Below are 17844 nucleotides of genomic sequence, written 5' to 3'. Positions count from 1 at the left end.
TATAGATTATTTATTGATGTGAGTTCATATCTGCAAAGTAACTATTACCTAAACTCTCTTTAGGTCTACTTTTAGTAGAATCTAGTATTTACCTTTACCTTGTACTCACAAAGTAACTTACTTTGAGAATATTCCAGTAACAACTACTCGAGTACTCGTACTTACCGTCAGTTAACTTAAAACTGACACAACGTCTTAGAAATTCTTAGACTGACTTGTAGGTTTTACTCCCGTTCCTGCTTCTGTAAACAATTAAACAGAAGCAGATCAGTCATCAGGCTCAAGCGATACAAACGTTACCCTGATGTGACATTCATTGGCTACAATGATGCCACTGTCGTCGACCTGTAACCGTCCGTGCACTAACGTCCCACTATCGCGCCGGTAAAAAGCTTCCCGTCCGCGCGAGCGCGTCCACTCACCTGTGCTGCGGTTGGTGCCTCTCCAGGTGTTGTTGAAGTGAGCGTGCTCTCTCCCTGCTGCTGCCCCCCCCCCCCCCCGTGGTGCAATCAGTGGAAAGTCTCACCTGTGTGAGGGCAGGAGGCGTTCTGTTGCTGGGTGGATCCACAGATGCTCCACATGTAAATATCCTGCTGAAAATGACTCATGGTTCAATGAAAGCACTGTACCTGCAACCCTGTTTAGAACATTTTACTTTTAACCTAATGATAATTAAAAACACAACGTTGCTGTGTGTGTAATACATCATCTCATTGTGTTGTTTGGTTGTTGGAGGTGAATCAGCAGAAAGACTTCCTGAAGCCTTTGCTGGTCTATATGAGCCGTGTGAGGTGATTGTATAGGAAACCTCCTGGTTCCTTTTCACCGCACTGCACACAATGAACAGACCCCCTCTCTCTGCCAGCCATAAAGCCCCCACACACTACAATTACCTCTTTGTGGCCTAAAGAACCCTGAATTCCCCAGCATGACACAAAAGGCATTTGCACAATTCAGGTGACGGACGTTCCTCCTTTTGCATCACAGCTGCATGAAAAACACAGAATCGTAGATGAATTAAACATGTTTATGCTGCTCAACAAAGTCGAAAGAGTCCATGTCTAGATTTCTACTTTTAGGTAAATCTAACCTCAATAATTACTCCCCTGCGATGGTTTGAACTTTCCCCAGGTCTCTCTCTATTCTCTACTAATGGTATGAAACGTAATCCAAGCTTCACAGTAAAACAGCCTGTAGCGATGGAAAATTACCAGTCTTTATCTCCAACTGAGAGACCAAAGACAGCTTTGAACGGTCATAGCATTAGTGGAACACTTTCATTTCCTGTAAAATCTGTGTCTGTATTTTACTTTAGGTCTGAATTTATGCCTGTTTGAGTGAATTACATCAGTTCACTGGATTCAGTGACTATAACCCAAAATCAAAAAAACACTGTAGATGAGTAAAAGAACTGCATTTCCTGTCAGCCTTGGCTATGAGGTGCTGAACAAAGGGCACATACACACTCAAAGTAAATATTAGATAACTTATGAGTAAATGTGGTGCAGGGCAAACGCAGATTTAGTATTTTATGATTTCACGCTCCAGCAGCACCTAGAATAAAAAGAGCGGCGTCGTTTGCTGAAAGGACCCATATTTGTTTGCTGCTATTGAGCAACAAGTCCAACAAGTTCCTCACTCATTCAGTATGAATGTGACACACACACACACACACACACACACACACACACACACACACACACACACACACACACACACACACACACACACACACACACAGACTTACTTGCATCGCTTATAGCCGCGGCTCAGGGAACCAAATTAAGCACGTAGACTGTGTCGCTTCACGGTTAAGAAGATTAGCTGCGATTTAGCCACGCAGCAGTGGCCAGCAGCACCGTCCGCTCAGACCCGCTCCTGTACACACCTGCTCCAGAACAGACCCGCTCCAGAACAGGCCCACTGAGCAGACGTGGGCCCTGAGGACCGCACGTGGAGCTGCGCTCTTCCCTGTGACACCTGAACCCCTGGAAAAGGTCAGTTCCCTGTGTTTCCTAATCGTGAACCACCCACAGGTAACATCACCTAGAGGCCCAGGGCCGCTCCTCTGGGCTCCACAGCTCAGTGTCGCAGTGAGAGGAGAGCGGCCGACGCCTTCCTCCCAGTCTGGATTCCAGAGCAGACGGTGAACATGCTTCAACATGGCGGCTCACATCCTCTGGACCGCGTTTGCATGGACATTCAGAGGGATACTGTGCACGTGCAGGTTCCTTTGGGTGAGTGTGAGCCCGCTGACGTTACAACATGAACAGGAAGCGGTAAAACTCAGGCTGCGACGCGTGCTCGCGTTGCAGATATGCCCATACAACGCAATCAAGTTCTTGCCGAGGGAATCGCCCGTTGCGAGGGGAGTGAAGCGACAGCTGAAAGAGCTTGTGGGTAAGAACTGCCGAGGCCCCGTCCCCTGTTTCTAGTGGCCACTCGAGAAAAGGCCGACCGCCTGCCTTTGTTTGTCAGGTTCTAAAGGCAAAGGCGCCGCAGCCATCCCCGGCAGCCCCGACCGCACGGCCGCGCTCCACAAGAGACTGACGAAGACGGAGAGGGAGATCCTGTCGCTCCAGACCAGGTTGGCCTGCGAGAGGGCGTCGTGGGAGCGGAGGTTCGCGGAGCTGCAGGGCCGACAGGAGGACCTGCGTCACCAGGTGGGCGCGTGGACGTGTGCGTCGGTGCCGCAATTAGCGAGGGCGCCTTAATTAGCGAGGGCGCCTTAATTAGCGAGGGCGCCTTAATTAGCGAGGGCGCCTGTTTCTGCTCAGCTGGTGCTGAAGGTGGGCGGATGCGGCGACCGGGCGGAACCCGGGCCGGACAACGGCGACGCGTTCGAGGACTGCTCAGGTGACTGGCGTTTTAAACGCGCGCGCCCGTAATTCAATAACGATCTCAGGCGCTATTCCTCCGACGAACAGGCGGCCTCTCAGGACCGACGTACCGGCACGGAGCGAGCGAGGTGTCGTCCAGAGGTGACGCCTACGCGAGCTGTGCGTCGGGCCGCTTCTCTCCGTCCTCCGTGTCTTCAGCAGCCAGGTACTGTGGACCTGACACACAGCAGGGGGCCCGACTGCTCATTTTTGCTGACTCAGCCCTCTCCTCCCAGCGTCAGGTCGTGGAGGGCGTCCCCCGGGCATCACCGCGTCTTCGCCCCCCACTCCCCCGTGGACCTGCAGGTGGGCCACCGGGTCCGGGTCCTGCTGCCGTCCGGGCGGATCAGCACGGGGGCGGTCCGTTTCCTGGGCCACCTGCAGGGGGAGCCAGACCTCCAGCTTGGGGTGGAGCTGCAGACGCCTGAGCACGGTCTGCACGACGGCAGCCACAGGGGACACACCTACTTTGAATGGTAACTGATCTCACTTATTGTTTGAACACAAGCAACATGCAGCTTCACAAAGAGCCCCGGGGCGTTCAGCCTGACATTTGAAGTTGTTGTTGTTACACTATTTCTTCTTTACTAGGATACTGTTACATTCGACATTTAATCATAATTCACAGCACGTTAAATCAACATTTAGCCTCTTTTGAGTTGAGTTTTAATAAGTTGTCATTCCCACAAAACGAGTTTAATGCACAGCTTTGGTTTTTGGGTTTCTGTTAGTGTGTCACCTCACTACAGCGTCTACGTTTGATATTTATCCTTGAAACCCAACCACTCGAGTTACAGTAAATCCTGTACACAAAGCAGCTGATCTGAATGTGTAAATATCAGTCTGATGGTCAAATTACCATCATTACAAGGTGTGATCCCAGCAAGTGAAATCGTTTGAATGTGCATCTGCAAATCTGAACTCTGAAGATGTGAACAAAATAAGTTTTTTTTAAATTTCTTTTGCAGCAAACCTGGGTATGGTGCCTTCGTACCATTCCACAAACTACTGATGGCCTGGGAATGACAACAACATCTGTGTTGTATGTGTGTGAGACATATTTAATTTAACTCTAATTCAAAATAAAACACGTTTCCAAGCCTTTTCCCTTGTATAATGCTTTTATTTTGAAAAGTTCATAACCCAGGACAAGTATGTAAAAACTGCTTGACATGCTAATCCACCCACAAAACAAGACGTCTCTCAGCCTCTTAATCTTAAGGAAAAGTCGAGTTTCAAGCACAGACTTGGGCTTGGCTCCTAATCTTCACTGTAGGCATTCAAAACCTGTTCAGCATCTGAGAACAGAAACACATTTCCTGCTCTAAATTGAAATATTAGCTTAAGGGGATTTTTACTCTTTGAATATGAATCGTTCGGGAAATAACCGCGTTCAACCTCTGTCAAATGCGACATGTTCTCAGGTGTGATTATTAGAATACGGTTCTGCCTCGTCCTGACTTACCTGCACGTTAAGTGCTTTTCCAGTTCTGGCAACAGAAGCTGACGGAAGCTGGAACATGAGCGCTGATGATACTGAGGAAATGCACAGAACCTGTCGAGGAGGTTCTTACTACAAGGCCACTTGACAAATACAGCAAAGGGCAACATGCACCCATCCACAGCCCTCCACTAACTCGTATGTTAGAGGTCACGAGGTCTTGTGGGAAGTTCACACACAAGTTGTCATCAGCATTGTTTCATTTTGAGGCGGTGTTTGGTTTTACTTGGAATCCCGGCTGGGCTAGAATACGTCCAGGCCTGCCACCGGTCTGTTCACACTGGCCTGGCCCCGTGAACTCTCGCATCGATAACGCTTGCTTGTTAATGTTTAGCGTCTGCTACTGTGTAACATGTTTCATGTGGGCCGTGGTAGTTTAGTAACATGTGCCCCTTCACGCATCAACACCTTTATAGCAAATTTCATGGAAAGACACCAAAAGACAGGACCCCAGATTAGAATTCTCAGGATTATTTGAGACTCAACGCAAACATGTGCTGAGCCTTGACCCTGAGAAAAAAGAGCTGCCCAGACGATTCCATTGCTTTTAAAATCACCTGTCTGCTGAAGTTTGTGCTGTTGGGTTAGAATTATACTACGGCACTAATAAGTAAAAACTCCACATATCTGACAAGTGTTTTATTTTCTTTGTTTTCATCATTTATCTACATTAATGATATTACATATCCGTGAGAACACAATTCCATACTCAAAGCAGTACATTAAAAGCAGCATAAACCATGTATACTGTTACAGCAACACCTTTTCTGAAGACATTCACTGCAACCGAAGCCGATTAACAAGGAAACGACACCGGCAGATATCTGTCTTTGCGTTAAGCTATTTGTCTGCGTTTCCTGGTTGCGTTGGATCGTAATGTGGATCTTGTTTCCTGGCAAAAGTCTGACATACAGTAAAGAGCAACAAACCACAGCTCCACCAAAAACAATAACAGGTAAAAAGTAATACAGCAATTTCATATTGCATGAGAACATAAAGTGTTCCACATTTGACGCAATATGCATCAACGGTCAAAACTCTAGAAGAGACTTCTGCTCTAGAGGCAGGTTTCATCCTAAACATGGACGACTCGGTCACATTTGACTTCAGTGTCATACAAATTCTAACAGCTCCGAACAGAACAATTCAACCGTTCATAAATAGGAAGTTCTAGTTTACGTAATGGCACATTTGCAAATCAATATTATTATAATTCTAGACACAGAAGCACATGAAAACAGCCTGTGTGTCGGTTACGTAAATGATTTCAACACGAGAAGATAATAAAATCATTGGAGAACTTATTAAAATATCACTCCCTGAGCTTTCATGTTGATGATCTCTGCGGCCAGTTTCTCCGCATCTATCAGATGTGGGAACATTTCCATAGCAGCGTCCACCTGGCGCGGGTTGAAGATGGCTTGCAGTTTCTTGCGCAGCTCCAGCCTCTGGGGGTCAAAGAGGGCGGAGGGCGCCGGCTGGTGGCCCCAGGAATGGTACTGGTGGCTGTTACTGGTGCAGTGGGGCTGTGAGGAGTGGCCAGAGCAGGGCAGGCTGTAGGGCGCCCTGGCCTGGGGCAGCGCCTGGAAGGGGTCCGACCAGTAGCCCTGCTGCAGGTGCGGAGCTCCGCTGTAGTGAAGGTGGCTGGGGACGCAGAGGGGGGGCGGGGGGCGGAAGCCGGGCCCACCGCCGCAGTCGGGGGGTCTCTGCGGCGCCTGGTGGGCGGCGGAGGGGGCTCCGTGGGAGCAGCACGCACACGGGTGCGCCGGGACGTGTCGGGGCCCAGCTCCAGCGCTCTGCCGCTGGGACCGCGGCCGCTGGGAGCCGCTGGGGCAGTGGGAGCCGTCGGAGTAGAGGCTCTCGAAGGAGCCGAGGCCGGAATCCAGGCGGTCGTGGTGGAGACCGGACCTGGGGGGGTGGCGCTGGCTGTCTGCAGGCGGGCACGCCGCGTGAGTCTGAGCGGTCCTGGGGGCGTCCCAGCACAGCAGGCCGTTTTCATACACCTGCCCAGCGCCGTGCTGGTTCCTACCGAGCTCCGCGTTGGAGTCCGGAGGATGCGAGCAGCCGCCATGAGCTGACCCCGGGTCAGTTTGGACCTGTCTGGGTGACGATCGTCTGTTGTCTCTTACTGTGGAGATCTGAGCTTTCTGCCTCAGCTCATCAGCCAGGGACTGGTAGGATTGGTTGGTCCGCTCGGGGTGGTAGAACTTACACTTGATGCCGTACGTGCACTTTTTGTCTGGAGGGAACAAGAAAATGGACACAAACACGTTAGCGTGACAACGTAGTTTAAAGCACTGCATGTTGTAGGTTGGAAGAGGTCTCACCGTACGGACAGAGCGGCTTCTTCTGGTCCGAAGGCAACGGCTTTTTCCGGAGGAAGTTGTCAAGACTGGGCCCATGGCGCCCCAGGGGGTCATCGGGGGGCATGAACCTGCACAAAACAACAGTTGACTGAGTTTTCCCTCCGCCGTCACGGAGCTCAGCTCGGACCTGACGCGCGTCTGACGTCTCACTTGTCGTTGACGAAGGAGAACATGAGCAGCCGCTCCTCGATGCAGCGCTTCCACTCGGGTCGCTCCCCCTGCAGGTCCCTGTAGGTGTCGTTGGACACGATCACGCCGTCCGACTCGTGCGCCAGCTTCACGATGAAGCGGTCGTCGTAGCAGACCACCCGCTTGCCGCCGACTCGGCGCGACGGCGTGAAGACCACGATGTTGCGCTTCTCCAGCTCCATCAGCGTGTGCTGGTCTGGAAGTGCACGCGTGAAGCAGGTGAGTCGCGGATGCATTCCAATATCTGATGCACTAAGATTGAATCCGATGAAAGGACTCATTCAAGACGACAGATGAAACAAACACCCGTCATATTTGTGGCTGTTTGTTTTTAGGTACCATACACACACCCACGTTGTTCTGACACTGGACGCCTTTCATATCCACTGGCATCACTTCGCCTCTTTTTTCTGTGCATGTCTTGTCCGTCATGATCTGCATGTACTGTAAGCTAGGTGTGGAAATAAAAACACTCTGTACTTCCTGACGGTACTTTCCCAGGAATGTGACTTGGGGTTTTTTACTTCCTTGTTTGTGGATAGAAAATAGACTTTGGATTATTGTTCTACCCCGGCTGCTAATAAGGCTCCAGCCTTTGTCGCACAGTGTGGTGCTGTTATTATGTGGGTCCGTGAGTATCAGACAACATACATTGAGGCTGAATAAAGGCAGCGTCTCCTCTGAGGGACGCTTCAGTGCGTTCGGTCTAGATTAGGATACACCCATTGACACCGGTGACTCAGCTGTCGACAACGCAGAGCTGCCATGCTGTCACACGTCACCCACATGGAAAGTTTTACAGAAAAAAATTACGTGAATGTGTCCACACTTGCTTCTGTGGCGACCTCAGGCTTCACACATAAACCGCATCAGTGCTGTTTTGCAACGTTAGCTGTGCCCTGACTACGTGCTGCCCCTAAAATAAATTAATGGCTATTGTTGGAACAAATAAGATCCACATTTAGGCCGCGGTGACCTCCAACCTGCGCGACTCTGCCCACGTCCTCACCTGTTATGGGGGCGTCAGCTCTGGGCTGCTCTTTGCGCCAGTTGGGAACAAACACAGTAATGGATTCATGACCTCTGTCCAGGAAATAATTGACTGCGAGCTGGATCCCTCTGCAGGAGAACACTTCCTTGTTGCCATGACTGTGTGGACAAGGAAATTAAAAAGCATGAGCGCAAAAGAACTATATGACAGGCAATAAAAAGGGGAGCAGGAGAAATGTGCATGGCCCACGTGCCTTCGCTGGGAAACCAGGTACAACGCTTCACGTGTATTGAGAGGCAGGGATTAGGAGGGGCGTGTCTGACATTTGCATATTGTGACCTTTTCAAACACGGGCAGGAAGGGAGGGAGGTGAACACCCTTTTGTCAAAGCAAACTGACAAAAAGATGGATGAAAGTGTTTGTACCAGGTGATGAGTGATGGTTCTTAGAAACCATCGACTTTACAGGTATTTTTACTGCCTACAGGTAAACTACTAATCCTCTGGGCGCCATAAAGCTCTTTGTACTGATGCTATAATAAAATAATTCAACTGATTACCTCATGGCAACGTTGCTGCCGTCGATGACAATGGGCCTGAGTTCTGCTTCGGCGCCCGTCCTCTCCGCCGCTTGCGGCGCCGCCCGCGGTCCGAGGCCCCAGGTGAGAGGCAGCACGGACTCCTTCTGGCCTGTGCTCCTCTCGTCGCTGTCGGAACCGGACCCGCACGGCGCCGAGCCGGTCCGGTTCCTCACCAGCTCTCCCAGCACCGAGTTGGTGTCGGTGCTGAGGCCCAGCTTCCTCAGCGCCGCGCTCACTTCTGAGGGGGAGTAGCCCAGCTTTCTGAAGAAGTCGGCTCTGAGCTCCTCGCTGTCTGGTTCCAGCGGGTCTGAAGCTGAACTCAGTGCCTGGTCCATCCTGGAGCACGTCTTTAGCAGCATAGATCAAATTAAATCCACCTCATCTGTGTCACTGACCAACAGTATCTGTAATATGCAACACAATAATATGAGCATTACAATAAACACAATTGTCTAGAACTTTCCAAAGTGTATTCATCTTGGAATATTTAAAATTTTTAATTAATTTTGTAATTATTATTTTTTTTATACTGTATCTCGTATAAAAAGGTAAAGTTTTATTTTTGAGGGCAGATAAACAAAAACTAACGTTAGGTTCAGTTGGGGCCATTTCCATACGTCACACCCATTTGTTTTTAATATGGTATTTGCTTTATGATACACACACGTACAGTAATATGATCCTACATTAGACAGGCAGGGATGAACCGCAGCGGCCCGAGCTTCTGGTTTACTGTAAATCTCTCTCACCTCAGCCACGGTGACTTTTCGCAACAGGAAGAGCAGCCGCGGTGCTTTACGCGAAGCTCCAATAAGTCGCCGAGCACATAAAAAAACACGTCCACGAGCTCCGGAAAACGCCAAATGCCCACGTCTACCTGACACGCGTGACGCGTTTCCCACCGCAAACGTCTGCAGCCGATCGACTTCCAGTCAAAGCGACCGTTTCCCACCCACAACCGTCACCGCGGACGCGAACCGACGACCCGCCGTCGTCTTCCTCACCTGTCGCACCTGAGATCGGACGTCCAGCTCCCGTTGATGTTTAGACTAACAGTAACTTTGACACGGCCGCGACTTCACGCGCCTCCCTCCTGGAAAGAGGCGAGCCCTCTTCCTGCAGGAAGGCACGCGGGGCCATTTGCATAAAGCAGAGATAGGACGAGGTTGACTTCCCGAGTCCGAGGCCGAGTCTGCGCGAGGCCGCACAATCACAGGGGCCGCGAGAGGGAAATGGAACGAAACCCAGGCTCCACGTGAACGCTGTGTTCACATGCTCATGTTTGTACAAACATGAAATATTCAGGGGGTTGCACACGTTCATACATTATAGTACATACACATTTTGTATTATAATATGGTAAATGGTGATATAATGAAAGTGTTTAATCCACATTTTGTTGTTGACAGACATGCAGTAGTTTGTTTGTTTGTTTGTTTTTAGTTTGAACCTTAAACCTTTTAGAGTTTAGATCAAGTTTGGGAATCTTCCAAACAAACAAAGTAAACTTAACAACTAAAACATTTATAGTTATTATGAGGATTAATGTGCTGTTTACACGTTTAGGGTAAAGCATGAGAATAATGACGTTTGTTTATGTGAAGCTGACTTGTCTTGTCACTCACAAGTGCTTTTGTGTTATGAACATTGAAAGTCAACTTATGGAAAGCAGCGCCCCCTGGTGGTATCACCCCTAGTAAACTATTATTATTGGTCAGGTTTTAGATACAGCTTAGTTAAATACTGAACGCAGATTTGTAGTGCTTTACATTGTTTTTTTCCTAAGAAAACATTAATTATTTAATAAATGATGCAAAAATAATGACAAATACAAAAACATAAATCGACACATTACTAAAACTAGTGGTTTGTGGTCAGAGGTGACGGCCCATGTCTGGCTGTGCTATGATTCCGCCACTAGATGTCGCTCTTGCCTCGTGTTGTCCTGTTACACAGGCGCAGGTGGATGTTGCTTTAGGGCCGGTGGTTGAACTGTGAAGGCATGTGTGCCTTTACCACAAGCCTTTGTGTGCAGGGTTAATGGTACGCTTGAGCTGGGATCACACGGCGTGCCGCTGGTTAATGGCATGGACAGAGTTGAGTTCCGGAGAGTGGAGAAAGTAATCAGGGCCGGGTGCCAGGCAGGCCCCAGCGCTGACGGGCCCACGACACCGGTCCCAGGTGTCTGCAAGGCCTGATATTACTGCAGGGCAATGAGCTGCAGCCAGCAACGATGAGTTGGGGCGAACGCACACCCTCAGACTGACACACGGACAGAAAGACACACACACACATACACAAGTTCTCCCTGGAGTTCCCAAGAGCCTTATGATAAAATGTAAGCTGTATTGCACTTGGCATGAAAGGCGTTTGTATAGGATCTTATTGAATTCATTCAACATAGAAAAGCCCCATTGAGTCCACAATAGGCTGCGGTGCATGTATTGTTTAGTAATTTATGACTGGATTTCATTGGCAGCTATTACTGGCATCCGAGACGCTATTGTTCTGCAATGCAAATGTTCTACCTCCACGTGGATGCAAGGGCCCGACACCGGATGAGATTGGTGCCGATTGGGTTTAGTGAACATCAAACATTCCCTGAACGTTGCGGGGAAGGCATTGCCCTGCTCAGAGGCATATCTTCCCCCCCAGGCAGGTTTGGCAAGCGCCGTTAAAGCTGAGACAGATCAAATATTCGGCCAGGCTCATTGTGCAGCTCAGGGCCCTTGGATGTGCTTGGGATCGGGTCGTGCCCATAGAACCGGCTGTGCAGCTGCCTGCATGCGCCTGCTCCAACTGTCTGTCAGCGAACATCATGTTTTTGTATGATTTCTTTAAATGGAACCAAAGTGAGGAAAAGACAGCCTTTAACTAGAGTAATCCATCTTATGCCAATGGTGTCAGAGTGATTCACGATTTCCAATTTAGCCGCGGTTTGAATCTGAAGCAAATCAGACAGGACGGCTCCACCCTTTGTGCAGCCGGACGACAAACCCTCAGTGACAAGAGCTTTCAAATGAACATATCCCCCACATTCATCTTGTTCATTTATGACTTCAGACATCCCGCTGCTTGTCCTGCACACCGGCAGGCAAAGGCCCCGGCGTGAAGGAGGTGAGCCATTAACGCCGGCTAGGTGGCTAAAGCAATGATGAAAGAGCAGCAGAATGGAGAAGCCCCACATCCGGAGTCTTTCTTTCATTACTTTTATGTTGATTCCCCAAAGTGGCGCCCGGTGAAACTCGGCTGCAGCCACACAGAGAGGACGTCACTCGCCCCGTGGACGAAGCAGGCTGTGTTTTCATATCTGTAACGCTCCCAAAGCTATTTATAACCGCAAATAAATAAATAAAACCTGAGCCTTTTTCTTTTCGCTGTCCGTGCAGACGCTCGCTCCTTTGCCTAAAACAAATGAGGGCCGGCCCGCCATACATCAGTTAAAGATCAGTGTGCGTAGGTGATGTTCCAGTGCAGCTCCGGCCCTCGCAGGTGTAACCTCAGCGTGAAACCGCGTCCAGCAGCAGCAACAACGCTCTGATTAATCGTTACTGTCAGACCGGGTCGTTTGGGCGCTGCCTGTTATTCTGCATATTACTCATATATGTCGTAAGAAAAGGAGCATGAGGACACACACACACACACACACACACACACACACACACACACACACACACACACACACACACACACACACACACACACACACACACACACACACACACACACACACACACACACACAGAATGCTTCCAGTGCCCACAGCCTCAAATATGAAGGCAATTCATGCTCAGACAGTCAGGCAACGCTCCAAGGTGTTCATTACTATCGATGTCAGACTCCGCAACAAGAAGTGATGGCTGAACCTCCCGCGGTCCGCGCCGTTTAAAGCCAAGTTCCTCTCGCCCAGCTGTTGCTCTCTGTCTTCACTTACGAGAGGGAGACGGTGATGATTAATGCACTCTGTGCTGGGATCTCGAAGAAGCGAAGAGGAGCTCCGCCGAAAGGCCTCACTCACATCATGTAGAGAGAATCATAGCGGTCTCGCGTTCTCCCAGTTCGAGCTTCTACACTTGCTTCTTTATCAGTGAAGGAGGCTGTGGCCCGAGCACAAAAGGCCCAATAAGTAATGGCCAAAGAAACCCTTGTGCAGCAGCCGTTGTGCTGCTGCATCCCTTTCTCTTGGCTCCTCGTGCGTCTCGTCCCCGCGCGCGTCCGCGGAGGTGCTGAGTTCTGGGCTTCAACCTGTCCTCTGATGACACAACTGGCTCGGTGCTGGTGCTGAACGCCGTAGATACCGCTCAGCTGGGACGGTGCCAGCGCCGGGCTCACGACGGCCTGCAGGAAGCGGCCCAGAGAGGTTCTGGAGCTGCGTTTGCAAAAGAGTAGAGTGTGGAATTCAGAAAATTTAAAGGTCAAACGTACATTTGACACAATGCAACAAACTGAATCTTTAGCTTCTTCCCATCTTCTTGTGTTGTGTAAACAGGTTGTACCTCACATTTTCTTACATACTGACACAGCTAATGGTAAATAGCTTTAGTGAGTGTTGCCCTCCAACAGCTCAAACTGTCCCTGCGTGGTTATGACCATACTGTGATCATGTACGTAGACTGGAGGGACACATTCATTCACATTCATTCCCCTAAATGACTGAATGTCTACACACTGACAGAGCTGCTCGTCATATTCTGCTTTACTGTGTGTGTGTGTGTGTGTGTGTGTGTGTGTGTGTGTGTGTGTGTGTGTGTGCGTGTGTGTGCGTCGGGGGTCGCTCCCTCTTTTGCCAGTTTATACCTGCAGGGTCGTGGTGGGAGCTGACAGCTCTTGTGCAGCCCTCTGCATGTGTGGGCGTTAGTTTGCTGTCAGCCGCGCTGCCACGGAGCGACCGTTGCCATTAGCTGTTAGATTTCTGATTCACACCCAGTGGGAGCGAGCGATAGGAGCCGTCCGTCCAACTGGCTGAGCTGAAGCACAGCCGGCCTCGAGCCGCTAGTTCGTCCTCTGTGACTTCCTCCTGGTCTCTGTGGATGCAGTGAATTCATATGTTCACCTCTGAATAACGTATCCCCTAAAGGTTTCCTTCTGTATATCATTTCTCTAATGATTTTAAGATTTGCATTTGATCGGTTATGATGAGGATTTGAATGTCTCTGGACACGACAGCTGACTTGATTTTCCGACTGATGCACCACCTCCCTCCCTGTGAGCCACTATCAGGCTCTTTACTGTGTTTAAATCTCCCACAGCTTCCACAGAGAGCCAGGCTTAAAGCTCGGAGGAAGAGGGTTTCTTTTTCCTGCTCCGGCTTATTTTCCTACAGTTTATAGAGCTTTTAACCCCACACAGGCTTTGTTTTCATCTCCTCAGCGATGTGTAAAAATGTAATTCTTCCTTATCGTGACCCAAACATGCAGCCATTTACTCAGCAGCTGCCAGTTTTTATTTGCTCAGCTTCAGTTGGCTTGTCAGCGTCATGCCATGAATACCTGAAATGGAGTTTTGAGTGGTTAAACACAGGTAGCGATTCACAGTTTTTCATCTAATGAAAATTATTACCAAACCATACTGTGCACATTATGTTGTTTGCTCCAGGGCTTAATAGACTGATCATTCCATGCCCGTTCATTGCCAAGAACTTTAATAGAATTTCTGGATAATTACGAAAAATGCTAATGGAAATCGGAGCTTTTGGGTTGTAAAACGACAGAAAACAAATATGAAGGGGGACGAGTTACCAATACTAATCTTGACACTAATATCAATGGTGATGAGGGAAACTGCTCATTAATGCATCTCTATGTATGAATAAAACAAGGAGACATTACCTAAACATCAAGATATTAGCAATAGATAAAAAAGGAATAAGTGCAATGATTGGATGCTCAGTAAAGCGACTCCGGCCATAAGCGATGTCATACTCCAGCATAGAGCGACTGTGAGTAGGGAGAAATGGGAATGTTTCAATTATAGCGTACACGCGAGCAGCGTCTCTGCAGCGAGACTGACATGTCAGTCTAACAATGTCCAATTAAAAAGGGGGGAAACGCTTCCATTATTCTTTTATCGCGGTACCTGTGCATGAAACTGCAGAAGAGACGCACACCTGGTTAAATGTGAGCCCATCAGGCGTGAAATGAATACAGCGCACACAGAACAGGTCCGATTTCCCCACGGCCCCCTGCGCTTTAATGGCTGTTGTTTTTTCACGCCAGCGAAGTAATACTGCCATGATTGACTCTGTATTTGGAATACGAGCAGTCATTTATTCTGATCTCTGCATATTTAAATAACTATTTACATAACAAGATTATTGGCATTAGAAATGATGGCAGACATGGTGGGGGAGTTTCCAGAGTGTCCAGTTCTACTGATAAATAGCTGGTATTTCTACTATGTCATCACATTTGTAGAGGCTACGCTTTGTAGAAGGTGCAGTACAGCTCGCTGCCTGCAGGGGGCGAACCTTCCACAACCGAGGGCCCAAACTGGCAGCGGATGATGATAATCACGGCGCCTGCTATGTGGTACTTCAGTGACACTTTGTGCTGCTAATGACTAACACCACTAACTGCTAGTTTACATGAAGACGAACTTTCCCTGCGTATCTGCTGTGCAACTGGCGCAGCATGAAAGAAACCCCCCAGGAAAGAGAAATGACCCGCGGCGCCTTCACTATGACCCGGTTCAAGCTTCGCGGGAGGCGAGCGCCGCTCTTCACAGCTTCTCCTCTCTTTGAATACAGTGGAAATGATGGAATACATTAACGCCAGCGAGGGGATGTGACCCAACACATAAATCGATGAATATGTGCCCGGCACATCTAAAACAGATGGGTGAAGCGCTGTGTTAGTTCCCCTGTGATGAGAGCCGAACAGCTCGAGTGCTTAAACGATACAGTGGAAAAACACAGGCTCAGTGAGTGTGTGCACTCCCACGCCAGCAGCTACTACGCTCAACCTAATTATGGTGTGTAAGCAGCAGCCTGGGGACTGGCTGGAAGCCGCCTGTTAGGACTCGCAGTCCGAACCCGCAGCACCGGTCATCAGCACTTTTCCGCCGCTCCGAGTTCCCCATCGCGTTCCGGAGGAGCCTAATTGTCCTGATGCGCTCGTCCCGTGGAGCGCGGAATGTTGATTTCACCGTAATTATCGTCTGCCGGCGTCGTGCAAAGTAAACAAAGCCGCGCTGCATCGGGGCGGGCCGGCTCTCAGGTACCTGCAGCTCTATTTTTAGGACCGGTCCAGATGAACGCGATTAAACAAGCCACTGACACATTTCAACAATTAACATTTAATCACTGGGATCTCCTTAAATCAGAATCCCAGGGCTGGCATTTAGAGGCCTCCGCTCTGAGGCTGGGGCAAAGGGTCGGCCTCATCAGGGGTAATATGAAATAAATCACGTGAGGTCACACCGAGTGTCAAAGGGGCCCATCTCATCTCACGGGAGGAGCACGACGGGCTGCTGGGACGTCAGGCTGTGATCCTATGGTCTTATCAACACATCTTCATGTCAGGAATTATAGAAGCGTCCCTGTGCACCTACACTATGTTTGACTAATTCCTTTCCTATGCGACGGCAGGAAGATGAGATTCGTCAAACAGAGCAGGTTAGATTCCACAAACCCCCCCCATCAGCTGTTCATGAGCCCACGGCACCTGATCTGCAGACGTGTGATTCATCCACGTCACTCACGGATGAATTGAACGTGAAGCCAGACTCAGGACAGTTTGAGCTGAAACCAGCTCACACCTCAGTTACAGTAGACGGCCCGGCTCGCTGTCCTCCACATTTCAGAGCAAATCACTGTGTCACAACGGCGTCGTTTAGGCAAATTCAGGGCGATTTACTTCTCGCTTCTTTGACATCTGAGAAAATGGAGGATAAATACAGCAATAATGTTATTTGTCAGGGGGAGACGTTATCTCAGGATGGATGAGTCACGCTGCGGTTCGAATTTTTCAGCTCTACTGTACAATACAATGCAAAGCTGCAATATGCATCTGTTAATTAGCATTTTTACATGATTTACTTTAGAAACAATACACAAAAACACAATATTTCATATATTTAAGGTAAAAATAAAATACATTCTTTTTACATTCTTTTAATGACTTTCTCAGCCCCACAGCTCTAAAAGTTTGGGAAGACGTTGTGGATGGATGTGAGGAGAGGAGTCTAACCCCACCTGCCGACTGGCGCCGCTTCCCGAGTGGGGAGGGGAACAAATATGGCCCCCAGACAGAGGGTCTGTCACAGTGGAGCCAACGCCAGGCTGATTTCACGGTCGACGTCCCCCAGTGAGGAGGAAGACGTGGCTCCGCCGCCTGCGAGCGCATCCTCCACCAACAGGGGTCACTCTGTGTTTGTGAAAAAGGCAGGCGGGCGGGCGGCGGCAGCGAGAGGAGGGTTAATCAGGATGCAGCGTGAATGGAGGTGAGTTTGGAGAGAAAATTACACTGGTGAGAGTGGCTGGTCGAGGGGGAAATGACACAGGAGATGAGTGTGGACATTTGGGGGCGGGGGGAGAACAGATTGATTGAGGCAAATGAACCAAACAGCAGTCAGATGGACAGGCCTATAGAAAGACACAAAGACAGATGGACACGAAGAGCAGCAGGAGCAGGATGCAAATGAAAAAAGATGGAGCTCGGAGGACGGGGGGGTGGAGGAGAGACCCGGGTGGGCTGGGTAGCGTTTGGCATGAACTCCTCCAGTGTCTGAGCTCCTTGAAAACCGGTCAGTGAACACACTGAAAAGTTCCAAACATCCCAGTTGCTCAGGGACGACCGTGGAGATATGATCCTCGGGGAGTGAAAAGGATGGATTAGTCCATTTTTATTGCTTGGCGAACGCAACCCAACAGCCCTGTCTGCTCATCAATCATTCCCACTGAACTCCCATTCCCCAGTAAGCTGCCCCTCATCCCCCTTTCCTCCACCCAGATCCCCTCCTTCCCTCGTCCCGCTCTCATTTCGCTCTGTTCTCCGCTGTCAGTCCTCGGAGCCTCCGAGCACAAGTAGAGATACGTAGACGGAGCTCCCCAACGGATCCGCTTTTGGGCTTTTTGGAGAGAACACGGACTCGTTCTCTCCTCACATCGACCTAATGCGAAGTGAGAGCTGGACCGTGTTTTCAAGGTAACCCATCCTCTCCGACAATTAGCCGGAGCTCAACAGGCACCCGGCCAAAAGAGTTCGCCCACAGCTTGAGATCCAGGAAAAGTTCCTGTTCGAGAGTTGTACTTTCACGTAATTGGAGTAGAACAGAGGCTCAGACTGGAATAGAAATAACCACACAGCAGCTTACAAAATGAAAGAGCATCACTGCATCTT

The 17844-nt window shown here is 49.5% G+C and overlaps 2 protein-coding genes across 4 annotated transcripts; one reads left to right on the top strand and one right to left on the bottom strand.

Moving 5' to 3' along the window:
* Nucleotides 1-582: 582 nt before the first annotated feature.
* On the top strand, nucleotides 583-3983 carry LOC114843176 (uncharacterized). Its single transcript, XM_029129457.3, has 7 exons — nucleotides 583-2237; nucleotides 2316-2400; nucleotides 2479-2663; nucleotides 2778-2856; nucleotides 2928-3045; nucleotides 3116-3355; nucleotides 3848-3983. The coding sequence occupies exons 1-7, from the start codon at nucleotides 2163-2165 to the stop codon at nucleotides 3903-3905; spliced, it is 840 nt and encodes a 279-aa protein (XP_028985290.1). The 5' UTR covers nucleotides 583-2162; the 3' UTR covers nucleotides 3906-3983.
* Nucleotides 3984-5004: 1021 nt separating this feature from the next.
* Nucleotides 5005-9730, bottom strand: LOC114843685 (ribonuclease ZC3H12A). 3 transcript variants are annotated; one of them, XM_029130490.3, is made up of 6 exons: nucleotides 9511-9730; nucleotides 8486-8910; nucleotides 7945-8084; nucleotides 6897-7131; nucleotides 6708-6814; nucleotides 5005-6619 (listed from the first exon to the last, which is right to left on the bottom strand). In XM_029130490.3, the coding sequence occupies exons 2-6, from the start codon at nucleotides 8863-8865 to the stop codon at nucleotides 5685-5687; spliced, it is 1797 nt and encodes a 598-aa protein (XP_028986323.1). In that variant the 5' UTR covers nucleotides 8866-8910; nucleotides 9511-9730; the 3' UTR covers nucleotides 5005-5684. The 3 variants fall into 3 exon arrangements, with proteins under 3 accessions (XP_028986323.1, XP_028986324.1, XP_028986325.1); XM_029130491.3 differs by having other exon boundaries at nucleotides 9520-9730; XM_029130492.2 differs by lacking the exon at nucleotides 9511-9730 and adding an exon at nucleotides 9256-9504.
* Between the last annotated feature and the right edge of the window lie 8114 nt (nucleotides 9731-17844).

The sequence above is a fragment of the Betta splendens genome, chromosome 16, assembly GCF_900634795.4.
Source record: "Betta splendens chromosome 16, fBetSpl5.4, whole genome shotgun sequence".
NCBI lineage: Eukaryota > Metazoa > Chordata > Actinopteri > Anabantiformes > Osphronemidae > Betta > Betta splendens.
The sequence above is the reverse complement of the archived record's forward strand: the minus strand, read 5'-3'. Positions and strand labels throughout refer to the sequence as shown.

What these genes read in the sequence shown, in the direction of transcription:
- LOC114843176 (XM_029129457.3), top strand. Translation starts at nt 2,163, where the DNA reads ATGGCGGCTCACATCCTCTGGACCGCGTTTGCATGGACATTCAGAGGG. An exon ending in GCACGTGCAGGTTCCTTTGG is followed by an intron (nt 2,238 to 2,315) that starts GTGAGTGTGAGC and finishes CTCGCGTTGCAG; the next exon opens with ATATGCCCATACAACGCAAT. An exon ending in TCCGTGTCTTCAGCAGCCAG is followed by an intron (nt 3,046 to 3,115) that starts GTACTGTGGACC and finishes CTCTCCTCCCAG; the next exon opens with CGTCAGGTCGTGGAGGGCGT.
- LOC114843685 (XM_029130490.3), bottom strand. Translation starts at nt 8,865, where the DNA reads ATGCTGCTAAAGACGTGCTCCAGGATGGACCAGGCACTGAGTTCAGCT. An exon ending in AGCTGACGCCCCCATAACAG is followed by an intron (nt 7,132 to 7,944) that starts GTGAGGACGTGG and finishes GTGCACTTCCAG; the next exon opens with ACCAGCACACGCTGATGGAG. An exon ending in GAAGCCGCTCTGTCCGTACG is followed by an intron (nt 6,620 to 6,707) that starts GTGAGACCTCTT and finishes TGTTCCCTCCAG; the next exon opens with ACAAAAAGTGCACGTACGGC.